General features: G+C 49.7%; 1 protein-coding gene and 1 long non-coding RNA gene across 2 annotated transcripts in view; one reads left to right on the top strand and one right to left on the bottom strand.

The window, feature by feature from the left end:
* LOC134751553 (uncharacterized) overlaps positions 1 to 19957 on the top strand; it is a 238986-nt gene that overhangs the window by 102331 nt on the left and 116698 nt on the right. The window lies entirely within an intron of this gene.
* Positions 1 to 19957, bottom strand: part of LOC134751552 (microtubule-associated serine/threonine-protein kinase 3) — a 108486-nt gene that overhangs the window by 17304 nt on the left and 71225 nt on the right. Inside the window, exons 14-27 of the mRNA XM_063687009.1 lie at positions 18967 to 19072; positions 18239 to 18438; positions 16815 to 16885; positions 16216 to 16325; positions 15660 to 15777; positions 15199 to 15323; positions 12650 to 12752; positions 11941 to 12095; positions 11360 to 11446; positions 10286 to 10473; positions 9154 to 9293; positions 4702 to 4828; positions 4215 to 4443; positions 229 to 300 (exon numbers count right to left, since the gene is read on the bottom strand). Coding sequence (XP_063543079.1) covers positions 229 to 300; positions 4215 to 4443; positions 4702 to 4828; positions 9154 to 9293; positions 10286 to 10473; positions 11360 to 11446; positions 11941 to 12095; positions 12650 to 12752; positions 15199 to 15323; positions 15660 to 15777; positions 16216 to 16325; positions 16815 to 16885; positions 18239 to 18438; positions 18967 to 19072 — 1831 coding nt within the window. The remainder of the gene's footprint in view (positions 1 to 228; positions 301 to 4214; positions 4444 to 4701; positions 4829 to 9153; positions 9294 to 10285; positions 10474 to 11359; positions 11447 to 11940; positions 12096 to 12649; positions 12753 to 15198; positions 15324 to 15659; positions 15778 to 16215; positions 16326 to 16814; positions 16886 to 18238; positions 18439 to 18966; positions 19073 to 19957) is intronic.

Raw genomic sequence — 19957 nt, 5'->3', positions numbered from 1 at the left:
TACCATTATCCAATTATTAATCATCAATTCAAGATGGTTATTATGAATATGATATTTTTCCACTGAAATGTCGAAGAGTGCCAAATTCCCGAAATGCCGAAGTGAAATGGCACTACGCTGAGTGGGGGTCCTTTTTTCGTCCGCTCCTTTTATACACTCTTATGTAACCTACCAACATGTGACGTAAATAAATGTATTCTATTCTATTCTATTCTATTCTTAGTTTACCTGTATGGTGGTCTGGTCGAGCGGCGTGGCGCGCAGCGTGGCGTGCGGCGCTGCCAGCAGCAACCGGAGAACCTGGATATAAACAATCCTTTTCTCAAAAATGGACGGCAAAGTCGACGTTGCCGGTTAAAAAGTAGTTCACGAAGTGCGTAGATTATGGTCAGTCAAAAAATTAAAAAGTTAAAAACATTGCAGTCTCGATTTCGGGACTGCAATGTTGCATACTAATTCCATTATTTGTCGAGTTCCAAACTTTTTAAAAGTTGAAGTGGCCATATCAAATGAAGGCATAGGTCCATTAAACAGCCAAACAGATGATCAGTACTTATTATTATAATGTTGGTACCGCGACTATTTAGGTGTCTCAAATAGCTTGGCGTATTTTTAGCAGAAAAATACACTTCCATTTTTAATTAAAAAAATAAAACGGCGGCAAAGCAAATCTTTTTACTTTTTTCTGTGAAAATAAATACATAAGAACGTTGCTTCTGTAAAATATTTCTATTGTATTTGCATTTATTGCGCCATTTTTGAGAAAAGCACTATATATGACTCGGCTGGAAGGCTACTTGCTGGCCTCGGATTCAATTAAACGGACTCCCAAGGTCGTCCGTTTAAAACGAATCCTCAGCCAGCAAGTAGCTACTTCCGAGCCTCGACAATAATGTACTATTACAGATGCTAAATAAAAAAACATATATTTATAAGATCATCTCAAAAGGACGGGAGAAGATCGGGCAGTCTTGAACATACTTGAGTCTGCCAACTGGACGCCGACCAGCCGGCCTAGCCAAGGTGACAATCGCTATCGCTTCGACAACGAAACGCTTTGTGCCTCTCTATCACTCTTCCATATTAGTGCGACAGTGACAGTTGCGTTTCGATCGCTACGGAGCGTAAGCGATTGGCGTGTTGGCTACGCGGCCTGGTCATCTTACGTATCAAAGGGCGAATAGACTAGAGGTATTTCTCCGTGAGCTCGGGCGAGCGAGCGTAGGACCGAGCAAAATAGCATTGCTCTCGTGTTGGAGGCCAAGATTTATTTAGGGCCATCGTGATAGCCAAGTACGCTGTCTTTTATTGTAGTGTATCGGACGACGGTTGTCAAATGTGATAATTGCATCAAAACACAACGTATACAAAAACTTTGCCAGTAAGTTAATTATAGTCTGCATCTTTTCGAATGACTTTTTCGTCTAAGACGGTAATCTGTTAAACAAAAGTTATTGTTCCTTTTAGGTTAGCGGTCGCCCATTGTGTACCGTTGTCTGACAATAGCACGCGCCGTAGCACGCGCTCAGACTCAATGTCGCGGACACGAGGTGGTGCATGGTGTAGTAGTCCGTGTCCCCGTAGTACACGCGCACCGTGTGGATCGTGAAGAGACGGCACTGACCTGCGTGTGCAGCAGGCCCTGCACGGACTCGCCGTTGAGCTGCGTGATGAGGTCGCCGGCGCGGAGCCCCGCGGCCCAGGCGGCGCCCTGCTCGCTCACGGCGGACACGAGGTGGTGCATGGTGTAGTAGTCCGTGTCCCCGTAGTACACGCGCACCGTGTGGATCGTGAAGAGACGGCACTGACCTGCGTGTGCAGCAGGCCCTGCACGGACTCGCCGTTGAGCTGCGTGATGAGGTCGCCGGCGCGGAGCCCCGCGGCCCAGGCGGCGCCCTGCTCGCTCACGGCGGACACGAGGTGGTGCATGGTGTAGTAGTCCGTGTCCCCGTAGTACACGCGCACCGTGTGGATCGTGAAGAGACGGCACTGACCTGCGTGTGCAGCAGGCCCTGCACGGACTCGCCGTTGAGCTGCGTGATGAGGTCGCCGGCGCGGAGCCCCGCGGCCCAGGCGGCGCCCTGCTCGCTCACGGCGGACACGAGGTGGTGCATGGTGTAGTAGTCCGTGTCCCCGTAGTACACGCGCACCGTGTGGATCGTGAAGAGACGGCACTGACCTGCGTGTGCAGCAGGCCCTGCACGGACTCGCCGTTGAGCTGCGTGATGAGGTCGCCGGCGCGGAGCCCCGCGGCCCAGGCGGCGCCCTGCTCGCTCACGGCGGACACGAGGTGGTGCATGGTGTAGTAGTCCGTGTCCCCGTAGTACACGCGCACCGTGTGGATCGTGAAGAGACGGCACTGACCTGCGTGTGCAGCAGGCCCTGCACGGACTCGCCGTTGAGCTGCGTGATGAGGTCGCCGGCGCGGAGCCCCGCGGCCCAGGCGGCGCCCTGCTCGCTCACGGCGGACACGAGGTGGTGCATGGTGTAGTAGTCCGTGTCCCCGTAGTACACGCGCACCGTGTGGATCGTGAAGAGACGGCACTGACCTGCGTGTGCAGCAGGCCCTGCACGGACTCGCCGTTGAGCTGCGTGATGAGGTCGCCGGCGCGGAGCCCCGCGGCCCAGGCGGCGCCCTGCTCGCTCACGGCGGACACGAGGTGGTGCATGGTGTAGTAGTCCGTGTCCCCGTAGTACACGCGCACCGTGTGGATCGTGAAGAGACGGCACTGACCTGCGTGTGCAGCAGGCCCTGCACGGACTCGCCGTTGAGCTGCGTGATGAGGTCGCCGGCGCGGAGCCCCGCGGCCCAGGCGGCGCCCTGCTCGCTCACGGCGGACACGAGGTGGTGCATGGTGTAGTAGTCCGTGTCCCCGTAGTACACGCGCACCGTGTGGATCGTGAAGAGACGGCACTGACCTGCGTGTGCAGCAGGCCCTGCACGGACTCGCCGTTGAGCTGCGTGATGAGGTCGCCGGCGCGGAGCCCCGCGGCCCAGGCGGCGCCCTGCTCGCTCACGGCGGACACGAGGTGGTGCATGGTGTAGTAGTCCGTGTCCCCGTAGTACACGCGCACCGTGTGGATCGTGAAGAGACGGCACTGACCTGCGTGTGCAGCAGGCCCTGCACGGACTCGCCGTTGAGCTGCGTGATGAGGTCGCCGGCGCGGAGCCCCGCGGCCCAGGCGGCGCCCTGCTCGCTCACGGCGGACACGAGGTGGTGCATGGTGTAGTAGTCCGTGTCCCCGTAGTACACGCGCACCGTGTGGATCGTGAAGAGACGGCACTGACCTGCGTGTGCAGCAGGCCCTGCACGGACTCGCCGTTGAGCTGCGTGATGAGGTCGCCGGCGCGGAGCCCCGCGGCCCAGGCGGCGCCCTGCTCGCTCACGGCGGACACGAGGTGGTGCATGGTGTAGTAGTCCGTGTCCCCGTAGTACACGCGCACCGTGTGGATCGTGAAGAGACGGCACTGACCTGCGTGTGCAGCAGGCCCTGCACGGACTCGCCGTTGAGCTGCGTGATGAGGTCGCCGGCGCGGAGCCCCGCGGCCCAGGCGGCGCCCTGCTCGCTCACGGCGGACACGAGGTGGTGCATGGTGTAGTAGTCCGTGTCCCCGTAGTACACGCGCACCGTGTGGATCGTGAAGAGACGGCACTGACCTGCGTGTGCAGCAGGCCCTGCACGGACTCGCCGTTGAGCTGCGTGATGAGGTCGCCGGCGCGGAGCCCCGCGGCCCAGGCGGCGCCCTGCTCGCTCACGGCGGACACGAGGTGGTGCATGGTGTAGTAGTCCGTGTCCCCGTAGTACACGCGCACCGTGTGGATCGTGAAGAGACGGCACTGACCTGCGTGTGCAGCAGGCCCTGCACGGACTCGCCGTTGAGCTGCGTGATGAGGTCGCCGGCGCGGAGCCCCGCGGCCCAGGCGGCGCCCTGCTCGCTCACGGCGGACACGAGGTGGTGCATGGTGTAGTAGTCCGTGTCCCCGTAGTACACGCGCACCGTGTGGATCGTGAAGAGACGGCACTGACCTGCGTGTGCAGCAGGCCCTGCACGGACTCGCCGTTGAGCTGCGTGATGAGGTCGCCGGCGCGGAGCCCCGCGGCCCAGGCGGCGCCCTGCTCGCTCACGGCGGACACGAGGTGGTGCATGGTGTAGTAGTCCGTGTCCCCGTAGTACACGCGCACCGTGTGGATCGTGAAGAGACGGCACTGACCTGCGTGTGCAGCAGGCCCTGCACGGACTCGCCGTTGAGCTGCGTGATGAGGTCGCCGGCGCGGAGCCCCGCGGCCCAGGCGGCGCCCTGCTCGCTCACGGCGGACACGAGGTGGTGCATGGTGTAGTAGTCCGTGTCCCCGTAGTACACGCGCACCGTGTGGATCGTGAACCCGAAGCCGCGAGGGCCGCGGCGGACCACGATGGGAGGTTTGGATGATTGGATCAGCCTAAGACACGAAAAGAATCAGTCAAATACACAAGTTACCAGCTAGCACTCTTCGACACGCACGAAAGAACAAGGCCATAACGAGAGCAACAAGTCCAAATATTGGCAGGGCCGCCATGTGAGAACCTTATTATCCCAGCCTAGTATCCTCGTGGCAACTTAATCCCAATAATTCATTCTGGTTTAACGATTCAATGGTCACATTCGTTGTCCGCCGAAATTAGAACAATCATAATGTAATGACTACCACAATACTCACGAATGATTATGATGTGCGAACGGGGATGGCGGATCTCGACACGGTGATGAGTCTCGAGAGGAGTTGGTACTTGACGTGTTGCCCGCGCAGGGCGAGCCTGCGCCGCCGTGGGTGCCCGTGTCTTCCGCTGTTAACACGAAGGGAATATAGAAAATATTTTTAATACAGTTGCTCAAAAAGTGGTACTTTTTGTGGCTGCGTAGCGTGCGAGAAGCTCAATTTCTCGAACTAGTGCTTTTTACTTTTTATTTCCAAACTATAGTTTCGAAACGCAGTTTTTATGTAATTTAGCTTGAGCAGGTACCAGGGCCTCACTCGTTACTCCTCGGTGTCGTTGACCAACCCGCGCCGGGCCCGCGGCGGCCGCGGCCGGGGCGCGCACGAGTATGAAGGTATCGCGGGCTGCGGCAGCTCAAGTATCAAGGGCTGTATAGCTTGAGCAGGTACTGGGGCCTCACTCGTTACTCCTCGGTGTCGTTGAGCAACCCGCGCCGGGCCCGCGGCGGCCGCGGCCGGGGCGCGCACGAGTATGAAGGTATCGCGGGCTGCGGCAGCTCAAGTATCAAGGGCTGTATAGCTTGAGCAGGTACTGGGGCCTCACTCGTTACTCCTCGGTGTCGTTGAGCAACCCGCGCCGGGCCCGCGGCGGCCGCGGCCGGGGCGCGCACGAGTATGAAGGTATCGCGGGCTGCGGCAGCTCAAGTATCGCGGGCTGTATAGCTTGAGCAGGTACTGGGGCCTCACTCGTTACTCCTCGGTGTCGTTGAGCAACCCGCGCCGGGCCCGCGGCGGCCGCGGCCGGGGCGCGCACGAGTATGAAGGTATCGCGGGCTGCGGCAGCTCAAGTATCGCGGGCTGTATAGCTTGAGCAGGTACTGGGGCCTCACTCGTTACTCCTCGGTGTCGTTGAGCAACCCGCGCCGGGCCCGCGGCGGCCGCGGCCGGGGCGCGCACGAGTATGAAGGTATCGCGGGCTGCGGCAGCTCAAGTATCAAGGGCTGTATAGCTTGAGCAGGTACTGGGGCCTCACTCGTTACTCCTCGGTGTCGTTGAGCAACCCGCGCCGGGCCCGCGGCGGCCGCGGCCGGGGCGCGCACGAGTATGAAGGTATCGCGGGCTGCGGCAGCTCAAGTATCGCGGGCTGTATAGCTTGAGCAGGTACTGGGGCCTCACTCGTTACTCCTCGGTGTCGTTGAGCAACCCGCGCCGGGCCCGCGGCGGCCGCGGCCGGGGCGCGCACGAGTATGAAGGTATCGCGGGCTGCGGCAGCTCAAGTATCGCGGGCTGTATAGCTTGAGCAGGTACTGGGGCCTCACTCGTTACTCCTCGGTGTCGTTGAGCAACCCGCGCCGGGCCCGCGGCGGCCGCGGCCGGGGCGCGCACGAGTATGAAGGTATCGCGGGCTGCGGCAGCTCAAGTATCGCGGGCTGTATAGCTTGAGCAGGTACTGGGGCCTCACTCGTTACTCCTCGGTGTCGTTGAGCAACCCGCGCCGGGCCCGCGGCGGCCGCGGCCGGGGCGCGCACGAGTATGAAGGTATCGCGGGCTGCGGCAGCTCAAGTATCGCGGGCTGTATAGCTTGAGCAGGTACTGGGGCCTCACTCGTTACTCCTCGGTGTCGTTGAGCAACCCGCGCCGGGCCCGCGGCGGCCGCGGCCGGGGCGCGCACGAGTATGAAGGTATCGCGGGCTGCGGCAGCTCAAGTATCGCGGGCTGTATAGCTTGAGCAGGTACTGGGGCCTCACTCGTTACTCCTCGGTGTCGTTGAGCAACCCGCGCCGGGCCCGCGGCGGCCGCGGCCGGGGCGCGCACGAGTATGAAGGTATCGCGGGCTGCGGCAGCTCAAGTATCGCGGGCTGTATAGCTTGAGCAGGTACTGGGGCCTCACTCGTTACTCCTCGGTGTCGTTGACCAACCCGCGCCGGGCCCGCGGCGGCCGCGGCCGGGGCGCGCACGAGTATGAAGGTATCGCGGGCTGCGGCAGCTCAAGTATCGCGGGCTGTATAGGTACCAGGGCCTCATGAGTTACTCCTCGGTGTCGTTGACCAACCCGCGCCGGGCCCGCGGCGGCCGCGGCCGGGGCGCGCACGAGTATGAAGGTATCGCGGGCTGCGGCAGCTCAAGTATCAAGGGCTGTATAGCTTGAGCAGGTACTGGGGCCTCACTCGTTACTCCTCGGTGTCGTTGAGCAACCCGCGCCGGGCCCGCGGCGGCCGCGGCCGGGGCGCGCACGAGTATGAAGGTATCGCGGGCTGCGGCAGCTCAAGTATCAAGGGCTGTATAGCTTGAGCAGGTACTGGGGCCTCACTCGTTACTCCTCGGTGTCGTTGAGCAACCCGCGCCGGGCCCGCGGCGGCCGCGGCCGGGGCGCGCACGAGTATGAAGGTATCGCGGGCTGCGGCAGCTCAAGTATCAAGGGCTGTATAGCTTGAGCAGGTACTGGGGCCTCACTCGTTACTCCTCGGTGTCGTTGAGCAACCCGCGCCGGGCCCGCGGCGGCCGCGGCCGGGGCGCGCACGAGTATGAAGGTATCGCGGGCTGCGGCAGCTCAAGTATCAAGGGCTGTATAGCTTGAGCAGGTACTGGGGCCTCACTCGTTACTCCTCGGTGTCGTTGAGCAACCCGCGCCGGGCCCGCGGCGGCCGCGGCCGGGGCGCGCACGAGTATGAAGGTATCGCGGGCTGCGGCAGCTCAAGTATCAAGGGCTGTATAGCTTGAGCAGGTACTGGGGCCTCACTCGTTACTCCTCGGTGTCGTTGAGCAACCCGCGCCGGGCCCGCGGCGGCCGCGGCCGGGGCGCGCACGAGTATGAAGGTATCGCGGGCTGCGGCAGCTCAAGTATCAAGGGCTGTATAGCTTGAGCAGGTACTGGGGCCTCACTCGTTACTCCTCGGTGTCGTTGAGCAACCCGCGCCGGGCCCGCGGCGGCCGCGGCCGGGGCGCGCACGAGTATGAAGGTATCGCGGGCTGCGGCAGCTCAAGTATCAAGGGCTGTATAGCTTGAGCAGGTACTGGGGCCTCACTCGTTACTCCTCGGTGTCGTTGAGCAACCCGCGCCGGGCCCGCGGCGGCCGCGGCCGGGGCGCGCACGAGTATGAAGGTATCGCGGGCTGCGGCAGCTCAAGTATCAAGGGCTGTATAGCTTGAGCAGGTACTGGGGCCTCACTCGTTACTCCTCGGTGTCGTTGAGCAACCCGCGCCGGGCCCGCGGCGGCCGCGGCCGGGGCGCGCACGAGTATGAAGGTATCGCGGGCTGCGGCAGCTCAAGTATCAAGGGCTGTATAGCTTGAGCAGGTACTGGGGCCTCACTCGTTACTCCTCGGTGTCGTTGAGCAACCCGCGCCGGGCCCGCGGCGGCCGCGGCCGGGGCGCGCACGAGTATGAAGGTATCGCGGGCTGCGGCAGCTCAAGTATCAAGGGCTGTATAGCTTGAGCAGGTACTGGGGCCTCACTCGTTACTCCTCGGTGTCGTTGAGCAACCCGCGCCGGGCCCGCGGCGGCCGCGGCCGGGGCGCGCACGAGTATGAAGGTATCGCGGGCTGCGGCAGCTCAAGTATCAAGGGCTGTATAGCTTGAGCAGGTACTGGGGCCTCACTCGTTACTCCTCGGTGTCGTTGAGCAACCCGCGCCGGGCCCGCGGCGGCCGCGGCCGGGGCGCGCACGAGTATGAAGGTATCGCGGGCTGCGGCAGCTCAAGTATCAAGGGCTGTATAGCTTGAGCAGGTACTGGGGCCTCACTCGTTACTCCTCGGTGTCGTTGAGCAACCCGCGCCGGGCCCGCGGCGGCCGCGGCCGGGGCGCGCACGAGTATGAAGGTATCGCGGGCTGCGGCAGCTCAAGTATCAAGGGCTGTATAGGTACTTTTGGTTTTGGTTTGGTTTGGTGGTATGATTCTACTAATGATATATTAATTTATTATTTTTTCGCAATTGTATTAAAAAACGTCGTTTACAACACGTGTGAAATGTCTTTTTACCACTCGTACCGAGTCTTGCCACTCGCTTTCAGCTCGTGGCAAGATACCTCGGAACTAGTGGTAAAAAGACATTCTTTTCACACTAGTTGTAAAATGTACTATTAACGTAGGAAGTGAAGCAAAGATCCACCGAGGGTCAAGTAAGTTTCGATAGGTCAGTTGGTCAGAGCCGTTAAACCGATATCAGACGTGGCTCACTCCGCGATTTCGTCGCGTCGCTACAAGTACCTGCGGCCGCTTCAATTTCTAAGTTTTGCCATAGTAATTGCCGCACACCGCTATGGAACGGACGCCTGCACGCGCTTGCGCCGCCTTGCGCGTAGTAGTTGCGTTTTGTTAGGGAGTGAATCTTCTGTACCTAGTACTATTATATAATCTGTGCCGATGTACAGAGATTGCAATTTCGAATTTTACTAGACACGGCGAATTTTTCCGTTTTTCTATCAATTGAAAATTATATTAAGCCGAAAGCTTACCTGGATGTATAACCAGTGAAAGTCCGGAGGTGGACGCGGAGCGGCGCATCGCCTTTGGTGCGACAAGCGCCATCGGTTTCGTTTTTTCCGGCCGATCAGGCTTGTCCACACTCTTCGTCTCTTTTTTAGGTGCGTCCGATCTGTAGGAAAACATTTTAAAATTTAAACCGGGTCACTCACGTAGTATTAAAGAAAACATCACTACATAGTATAAAACATTCATTGTGCTGTATTTTTTCTTTGTCTTTGTGTATCTTCTTTAGTTAATTTCGAATTATGTGTTTACTATAGCTTTGGCGTGTAAATGTAGGAATCGTGCAATAGTTTGCACGCACCAATTGTTTTTGTTAATATGTAGCTACTGGTGAGAACCTGTAATTGGCTTTTTGTATCATATTTATAAAACCTATAGACATGTTAACAGCTGTTGGATCTCCGAATAATAATAAATAAATAAATAAAAACAAAGTCGCTTCCGGCTGTCGGGATGAATGTCTGTCTCTATGGATGTTTAGATCTTTAAAACTACGCAACGGATTTTGATGCGGTTTCTTTTAATAGATAGAGTGATTCAAGAGGAAGGTTTATATGTATTCAGCGAAGCCGGGGCGGGTCGCTAGTTTATTATCATATGATAAAGAATTTCAGCGCTGTTTTTTTACACTAAAACTCTTTCGTAGCAAAACTAAGTGAATGCGTACCGGTAGTATTGTAATTTTTAGTAAGAATTCGGTATATTGGTCAAACGATTTCTAAAAGTTGGAGAGGAAGAAAATAGTTTTCAATGATTGAAGTCTCGAAAATTGATAAAATAATGTAATTGTTTACAAAATTATTTTTTCCGGTGTTCAAACGATATAAATTATGATTACAAAAATTAAAAAAAAAATCATGCATGGAGCTAATGAGGGCTAACGCGTATGAATTCGCCGCTAGGGGCGCTAGTGTAGATGGTGGTCTTTTCCATAGTTCAAAATGTCAAATGTCACTTGTCACTTCAATGACTGTCAGCTGTTCTTTAGTCTTTTGGACTACCATCAACAGAGGCGACAACTGGTGAGCAAAAAAACGATAGCCCTCATTGTGTTGGCAGGCTAGACATGTTGTAGTGTAGTCACTAGTCAGTACTCACGCGCGGGAGGGCTGCGCGGGGTGGGTGTGGGTGTGGGTGTGGGTGTGGGTGTGGGTGTGGGTGTGGGGGTGGGGGTGGGGGTGGGGGTGCGGGCGCAGCGCGGGGCGGCGCCGCGCGGCCGGCGACACGTCGTCCGAGTCCGTCTGCGACGACTCCGCCGTCGACGCTGAACCGCCGGGGATTATCATCTGCGAAAACGATTGTTTCTATAGATATGGATGCCGGTGGCCGATCGTAGTCAGGCAGATCACGAAATTCCTAGGCATATCGTGAATCGTGAAAATCATTGTCTCGTTCCCTGAGTCGACTTGGTTTAATATGACGATGTCAAAACATTACGCAGGAACTTTACGATGGACATCTGACGTCCGGGTGCCTGAGCATCCGACCCAGTTCGGCCCGTTAGGTAACGCGCTGTCGGCTTCTCGTCGCCCGGCCCGGTAAAATGGAAATCGTAGGGACTAAATAAGACATTTTTTTTTTTGTAAAACTTCTTTAGGCGCGACTAGAGGGTCTCGGTTTTTTTTTCTGACGGACGTAACACACGTCAAAGTGCCAACATAGCGATAAACGTCAAAGAAGTTTTACTTCAATCGCGCGTAAAGATCACTCGCACAAACTTTTTTTTTTTTTGTTATGTTTTACATTCAACGATATTTTGCTAATTATTTGTACTCTATAGGTTATTTGTACCTTTGTTTATAATGCCCCCATAAATAATTATTCTACTCCTGAGTCTCTCAGTCCTATAGTACTCATTAAGTTCGATGAAATTTAAATCATTTCGAGTTCGAAAAAGTTGTTTTTTTTTTAATTCGCTATCGTTCGACGTTCAAACAAAACAAGTATTACTTTACAATAAAGATTGAATGTGAAGGGATGTATTAACTTATATTAAAATTAAAATTGACACCTAACTATAAATTTGTAATGTGTTTATCAAATAATTTAACAAAATGTTATTTTTAAATATGTTATTAATAATTTTATATTTTTTGTACTGTGACCTATAACTTTCACGTTTGGCAACCTGCTGTAAATGTAAGTTGGTTAAAAATAAACAAATAAACTTACCGGACACCTCGGGTGGTGATGCAGCGGGGCGGTGGGTGTGCTCGGGGGCCCGGCGCTGTCGGGAGTGCCCGGCCAGCTGTCCGTGCTCTGTAGAACAATACAGGGCCCATAACCATAAACGTCACGTGTGTGTAAACCGTAAATAGGTTCATCTACACACATATCATACCCTCTATGCCTTCGAAATCCGTTAATAATGGCCAACATTAAAATAAACTGTTTTGTTACAGCAAATTTCTTATTATCGGGTCAGTAAAAATATCTTCAAAAATTCAGTTATAAATTTTTTATTAAAAATTCAAGTTTGTTAAATTAATGTCAAATTATAAGTTATGGAGTAAAGTATCTAGATAAATCTCTACTCAAATAGATTGAGAAGGGAGTCGAGTCAAAAAAATGTGCAAAACATAAGAACCCCAAAGACTCGTACCGATATTCCTCGCCAATCATCAATATCATGCGATACTGCCGACGAATGCCGCCGCCATTGTGGCGAGGTTGAAGAAAAGACGGCAAAGAGTCCCGCCTCCGCTGCCCCGTCTGTATCCGCCTGCTGTAGCAGATATATAAACACTACTCACCCTAGAATCATGTGATACTGCCGAAGTGTGGCGCCGCCATTGCGGCGAGGTTGAAGAAAAGGCGGCAAACAGACCCGCCTCCTCGCCCGCCTCCGCTGTCACTTCCGCTGCCTCGTCCGTGTCCGCCTCGCTGTGGTTGTAGCGGTCGAGGCGGGCTGCATAACACACAGATTGTCACACACGTAAACATTTAATCATACACCAGTATAAACATTGGAAAAGCATTTATAAAACTGCAGGCATATTACGGACGGTTATGTCGACGTGATGAAATAAGTGTCTCTTTTTACCACTACGCGATTGAAAGAGGACACTGTCATTATCATGCTGTCACGTAGGCAAATACGACCAACATATCCATACTGTTTTCGTCACGCTTATTAATCAAATAATCACACTGAAACTTGGAGGATATAACCAAACGGAGTAGCCATTAACAGGTGTTCCCCTCTGTCGAAAATATTCGGCCAATGGTCATACACAATGTATGGACTGACATTTATCTGACATGGCTATTTTGACGTTACGTATACATTTGACGTTCCCCTCCCCCTCAAAAATTGCCAGACTTTATTATACAGCAAATTACAGACAAGGCGTCTCTGTTGGTTATATCCTCCAAGTACTGAAATAAGAAAAAATGTAGTAGTACTTATTACTATTATTAAAATTTCTGTCACATAGTACGAAAGTGCAAATCCTAACTTACTGTCAAAATAGCTAGTGTCTTCATCGTTCTCCAGCTGAGGAATAAACTCTGCTTTCCGCCGCAGAAGATTGTTCCAGTCCAGACCATAGAAGTACACGTGTTCCTGTTCAAATACAAACATTATAATTTATTAGATTAGCTAGAAGAAATCCCCTTTAAAGGCAATACTGTTTACTACAATTACCACTACTACAATAGGGGGTATTACTGCAATGTTCTGCCACCAGAGTGCAGCACTAGCCCGTTTAGTAAACCATAGAGTAACTGTGCCTTTAACAGTTTTTTGACAAGTTTTCCGAGTGTGACCACGAACGTAACGTCACATTCGAAACGTCAGGCCATAAATAAACGTAAGTTTGTACGCAATTAAGTCCCGTGTTAGTTTTAAATTATGAGTGAAAATCACGTTAGTTTAAATCAGTATACCTAGTCGGCTCATAAGTTCTGTCATATACATAGTATCAAATAAAATCAAAAGTTTAAGTTTATTCCGTATAATTTGCATAGCGTTTGAAAGCTTATAAACTAGAGAATCTAAATGTATAACATTTATTCAAAATGACCGCCATAATTATCTACACAGGCTTGAAGTCTTCGTGGCCAGTCGTCAATGGATTCACGCACCACTTTCATGTCGATATTGGCCACTGCCGTAGCAAGAGATTTTTTCAGCGAGTCTAGATTTGCATGAGGTTTTGAGCACACCTTTTCCTCTAAATACTGCCATATTTTATAGTCTAAAGGATTAAGATCTGGGCTAGAGGAGGGCCAATCTTCATGCCGTATAAAGTCGATTTTATTGGAGGCGAGCCAGGCTTGTGTAGACTTTGCTTTATGGGCTGGAGCAGAGTCCTGCTGGAAAACCCAATGCTGGTTTAGAAACATCGTATGGGATAGTGGTTTCACAATATTAGTCAACACCGTGTCTTGGTACACTTTGGCACTAGTTTTTACTCCTTTCTCACAAAAATGCATACTAGTGACGCCCGCATAAGAAACTCCCAGCCAAACCATCACAGATGAAGGGTGATGACCTCTTTGAATACGGGGAATGCTATTAGACGCTTCTTTACTATTGCGAGCGTACACTCTATCATTTTGTTTATTACAGTTTTCTTCTATGTCAAAAATTTTCTCGTCCGAAAACAGTATACACGGTGCTTATTTTTAGCGTACTTCTTCAATAAAGCTTTAGATCTTTTAAGCCTTAAAGCTTTAAGCCGGCCATTGAGAAGATGGCCAGTTTTTCGTTTATAAGCACGAAGTCTCAGGTCTTGATTAAGCACTCTTTTCACCGTGTTTTTGCTCAAACCCATCTGGAGGGCCATAACTTTTTGTTTCCTAGCGGGATTTCTGGCAATGCGTGCCCTAATTGCTTGTACAACCGCTGGAGTCCTAGCTGTACGCGGACGACCGCTTCTTTTCTTGTCATTTAAACTAGAGACCTCACTGTATCTTTCTATGGTACGATACACAAATCTTAGAGAATTTTAAATTTTCAAGTAGCTTAAAAATTTTAGTCTGCGAGTGACCACAACGATATAGTGCAATTATTGCGGTACGGCTATCTTTAAGCGTCCACTCCATGTTGAAGAAAACAGAAATTGCAAAATTATACTACTCAAATATTTAATAAAGATTCGAAATTCAAATGCAGAACGGTTTTTGTTTTAGGAGTTCCAAATTTAAATTTTAAAGGCCAGTGACAGAACTTATGAGCCGACTAGGTATATAATAAAATATGACATTGATGCACCAAGGCGGTTTGTATACAGAGAACCTACCGGGAAACGCGAATTCGAAATTTCGCTATCTGCCTCTTTATCGCTCGAATATGCAGTGACAGAGATGACTCGCGCGAGTGACAGAGATGTTAGATAGCGAAATTTAAATTTTCTTGTTTTGCGATAGAACCTCAGATTGTGGTAGTGGCGCCCCCTGCGCAGTTTCGCGTAATATTCCCTATTACTAAAATATTTATATCTTTACCAGAGTAAAGACAAAGTTTTTGTAAAAATCTGGCGTAAACCTGGATAGGGACTGTGCGAGAGTCTGTCACCATAGGGCCCCAATTTAAGTCTTAAACTTGACACGAAGATTGCCTATAAGGAGGTGCTTCCCCCTCTAGTTCACGCACTTTTCTTGCCGCGTGGAAGGGTCTTCCAGTTGCCTAAATCGGAGCCTTAAATTTGAGATTTATACTTCGCACTAAAACAGGGGGTTCCTTGAACAGTCCAAGCACGCTCCCTATTGCTTGGCGCGCTTCAAAAAGTCAAAAAGCGCAAATTTTCAGTTACCTTGAGTTGATGCGTCCCGCCGGTTCCAAGTCGGTCCCTCGGGTTCCGCGCGAATAACTCAGTAATAATAGCTCTCGCCTCCACCGCTATAGGGAAGTGTGAGGATCATCATCATCATCAACCAACCTTGACTTGATGCGTCCCGCCGGTTCCAAGTCGGTCCCTCGGGTTCGGCGCGAGTAACTCAGTGATAATAGCTCTCGCCTCCACCGCTATAGGGAAGTGTGAGGTTCATCATCATCATCAACCAACCTTGACTTGATGTGTCCCTCCGGTTCCAAGTCGGTCCCTCGGGTTCCGCGCGAGTAACTCAGTGATAATAGCTCTCGCCTCCACCGCTATAGGGAAGTCGTCTTCTGATGGCCACTCGATGTCATCTGTTAACAATCAATTAAATTAATTCACGCGAAGCTCAAGCGAAGCGTCTCCCGTTTCAAATTAGACAAAAACAAATATTTTGTGATCAAGTTCAATAAATGTATGGATTTATTGATCAGTCGAAAAAATATATCAAAAGGGCGAAGCCACACTTTTATTCAGTTTTAAGAAGACAGCCTCGCGAGGTCTACAGCTCACAGGATGAGTACTTAACTAACACGTCAACCTTGTCGGTCAAAAAGTTTACAGTGGAGAATGAAAAATCAAAAATGGCCGTAAATTCAAGGTATTATTAAATGATAAAATGCGATTGAGAATATAAATAACCAACTTACCATTAACAGTGTGAGCAAACAATTCTTCAGGCGTGTCTCCGAAGAAAGGCACACAACCGACTAAGAACTCGTACAGAATGATGCCCATTGACCACCAGTCCACTGGCTTACCGTAGCCCTGAGGACAGATAACAAAAAATCTATATTCTTAAATCCAATTTCCCCAGTTATTGTAACATTTTGCTTCTAAACAAGTATAAAAAGCCGGCCAAGTGCGAGTCGGACTCGCGCACCAAGGGTTTCGTACTTTTTAGTATTTGTTGTTATAGCGGCAACAGAAATACATCATCTGTGAAAATTTCAACTGCCTAGCTATCACGGTTCATGAGATACAGCCTGGTGACAGACAGACGGACAGACGAACAGACTGACAGACGGCCAGACGGACAGACGGACAGCGGAGTCTTAGTAATAGGGTCCCGTTTTTACCCTTTGGGTACGGAACCCTAAAAAGTAAGTGTATTTTCAAAAGGGCTCCTTTTTGTATGGTGTTCATAGAGAAATAAGCCATTTTGAAAAGACACTCCTCAAGTGCGTACATAAGTGTTATGCTAACCTGTCTGAGTATGACCTCAGGGGCGATATACTCTGGGGTCCCACAAACTTGCTTGTCAGAAAACTGACGCGCTTCCCTGTCTGCGTACTCTTCATACAGGTTCGTGGCCACTGTAAATAAGTAATGATGTCAAAATGGCTGATAAAATCAAAAAACCCCAATTAGGGCCAGTTGCACCAAACCGTCTGTCACCGTTAAAGCGTTCGCTAAATTTCATTGTATGGGAAGTTTCATAGATGTCTGCTGCATAACGTTGATCTGCTGTGTATGTTAACTGTGGTTGGTGCAACTGGCCCTTAGTCTCACGATTTTGATCGCCACGGCTATAGCCTCCTTAAACCCCGCGTGCTGATTTAAGTACATGTTCCACAATCTATTTTGAATTTTTATTGGGAATCTAATGGTTCCAAATTCAAAAACAACAACTGTTTCTGTGTCTCGGGAGGATAGTGCGCGGCGCGTCATCGTGAGCCTTATCGCAATGCACGAAGGTTGATATTAGGCTGTAGCCGCGCGCGTCAGTTGACGTTTTTGGCGAAAGATTAAATTATTAAATATATGGAAATACACTGAAAAATAAGAATGAACAAGATACTCACAAGACATGAGACCCATCTTGCTAAGACCAAAGTCGGTCAGCTTTATGTGTCCGGTGGCAGTGATCAATAAACTGAAACAAGAACATTTTAATTAGTATGGATTTAACATTTTGACTGACATAGCCACGTCGGGTGGGAGCGGTCCGGCGAGGACTAGGGTGGCGCAGCCTTGTACCATATAGTAACTGATACTAGAGCGTTACTGTCATAGTAAATTTTGTAACCCCAGTAAATTCACTGCCATCTGTCGACACACTTTAAAACTAAAAATGAAGATTTATAAAAATACGATAGAATGTATTTAAATATAGATAAATGATTTTTTTTATTTGCATTAATTATTTTTATGATTTTGACTCATGTTCTTTCACTGATATGCGTTAAAATTGTTAAATAACAAACGAAACCGTCAACGCCATCTATACGACTGTAGGCCAACTAGTAGCGCCCTCTGAACGAGAATCAAATTTTCTTGATTTTCGAGGCACGTTTTTTCCTTAGACTGTATCCATCTATTACGGAGATATATCTATCTTTGCTTGTACCTAGACAACTAAACGTCACTTAGTTACCAGGCCTCAAGTCTCTGTGTACAACGCCATATGAATGTAGATACTCGACAGCTAACACAACTTCAGCGAAGTAATGTCTTGCCATGTCGGATCTCGGGTGGTAAAGGACCGACGCGGAGTAGTGTGGCGCAGCCTTCTATGCCACATGATACTTACAATAGAATATAAATAGTTTATTTGGTGTCAAAATAAAACTTAACCTACAAATACATCTTATTCTAATACATTCTACAACACAAAAATGGATGCCACTCAGCATTTGCCGATGACTAAGATACTTATTATGGCGCTGGTTTTCAGGGCAATCAGAAAGAAAAAACACAATAAAATAAAACAAAGAAAAACTACTAACATGTAGGAGAAGGTGAGTTTAAAATATAATCAGACAAAAAAAAAACAGTAACTACATAGTATGTGCTTTGAACAATTAGACATTAAAAGTACGTGTTTGTAAACGTAAAGCAAACTTAATAACTACCTAAATACAGTTTGAAGACCAAGTAAATACTTTTTAATTTTAAAAGTAGCTATCGACGTACAATTCCTAATAGGTGGTGGAACATTATTCCAACACTTCGTGGCGGCGTATGGGAAGCTGCCACGAAAGGCAAACGTACTGTGTTTTGGGCCAACAAGCCGTTGAGCGCCCCGCACTTAACGCTTAGAGCATTATAACTTCTTAAATAAATGTACTGGTTGCTTGGTATGCATAACTGCAAAAATTAACGAAGAAAAGTGAAACGTTCGCCTGGCCGACATATTCAATAGTTTATTGTTGTTTAAAAATGGCGTGATGTGGGAACGGTATGGTACATTAAAACAATATCGAGCGCAAGCATTTTGTATACTTACTTGTCAGGCTTCAAGTCTCTGTGTACAACACCATAAGAGTGAAGATACTCTACAGCAAGCACAGCTTCAGCGAAGTAATGTCTCGCCATGTCGGGTGGTAAAGGGCCGGCGCGGAGTAGGGTGGCGCAGTCACCGCCTTCGACAAACTCGAGGATAAGACAGAGGTGGCGTTTGGTTTCGAAGGAGCAGTACATCGTTACCTGTACGAAAAGGAAAAGTAACTTAGTAAAAAACCAGACAAGTGGGAGTCGGACTCGCCCACCGAGGGTTTCGTACTTTTTAGTATTTGTTGTTATAGCGGCAACAGAAATACATCATCTGTGAAAATTTCAACTGTCTAGCTATCACGGTTCATGAGATACAGCCTGGTGACAGACAGTCGGACAGACAGACAGACAGACGGACAGTAGTCTTAGTAATAGGGTCCCGTTTTTACCCTTTGGGTACGGAACCCTAAAAATTAAGCATCCGTTGTGCCCCAACTTTGAAATACATATCTGTATTTCTTATGCACCTTATCGTGGTGTTCTAGCAAGCAAATAAATGCATTAGCTTTATCCTATTAGTACTTTATAAAAAACTGGTTGGTCAAACCAAATTATCAGTAAATGAGAACAAAAAACCTATACTCATCCTTATCTTTTGGGTGCTAAAACTAGTGTAAGACTAAGACAGTATGATTCTCTCTGTTTATGTTGGAAATGAGACAGTTCTTTGCAATTCCTTACCACAAATGGGTTGTCGGCAAAACTGAGGATGTCTCTCTCCGCGAACGCCTGCTCGACTTGATTCCGAAGTATTAAGTTGTTTTTACTAATTTTCTTCATCGCGTACCTGAAATAAATCAAATTATAATACTAAACAAAATACCGGACAAGTGCGTGTCGGACTCGCCCACCGAGGGTTCCGTACTTTTTAGTAATTGTTGTTATATAGATAGAAATACATCATCTGTGAAAATATCAACTGTCTAAGCTGTCACGGTTCATGAGATACAGCCTGGCGACAGACGGACAGCGGAGTCTTAGTAATGGTCCCGTTTTTAACCTTTGGGTACGGAACCCTAAAAAATGTAACTGCATCATAATGCAGTAATAATAATAAATAATAATAAAATCATTTATTTCGACCAACTTAGGATCATATCACATTACATTGGGACATTACATTAAATAATAAAATTATAAAATTATAGCAAAGTAATGAGCCAATAGTCCTAAAGTATAGTGTATTTCTATTCCAAAATATTTATCAGTACGGTTTTTACTCACTATTATTTTTAGTCGCTTTTGGCGACATGTTTCGGATTCTTTGGGAATCCATCCTCAGGCACGAGTGTCCGCGGCGGTTGTACGTCGTGCACGTCGTGCGTCGTGTACAACCGCCGCGGACACTCGTGCCTGAGGATGGATTCCCAAAGAATCCGAAACATGTCGCCAAAAGCGACTAAAAATAATAGTGAGTAAAAACCGTACTGATAAATATTTTGAAATATGTCTCACGATAGTTTAAGTGCGATTATTTCTATTCCACTTGTAAAACGAAATGTAAATTTGGCTAACAAAAATCAACAAGTCGTTGGCATCGTTTCAAAGTAGTTTTTTAATCAATTGCCGACCGATATTGTTATGATTTTATAGATATAGGAAAAGGGAGTGAATTTTTAAATGATGGGTTTAATTTGTAAGGTACAAGTTCTACTTGTCCACTTTCATTTTA

Source organism: Cydia strobilella, chromosome 22 (genome assembly GCF_947568885.1).
Source record: "Cydia strobilella chromosome 22, ilCydStro3.1, whole genome shotgun sequence".
Taxonomy (NCBI): Eukaryota; Metazoa; Arthropoda; class Insecta; order Lepidoptera; family Tortricidae; genus Cydia; species Cydia strobilella.
This window is presented reverse-complemented; position numbering and strand designations above follow the sequence as displayed.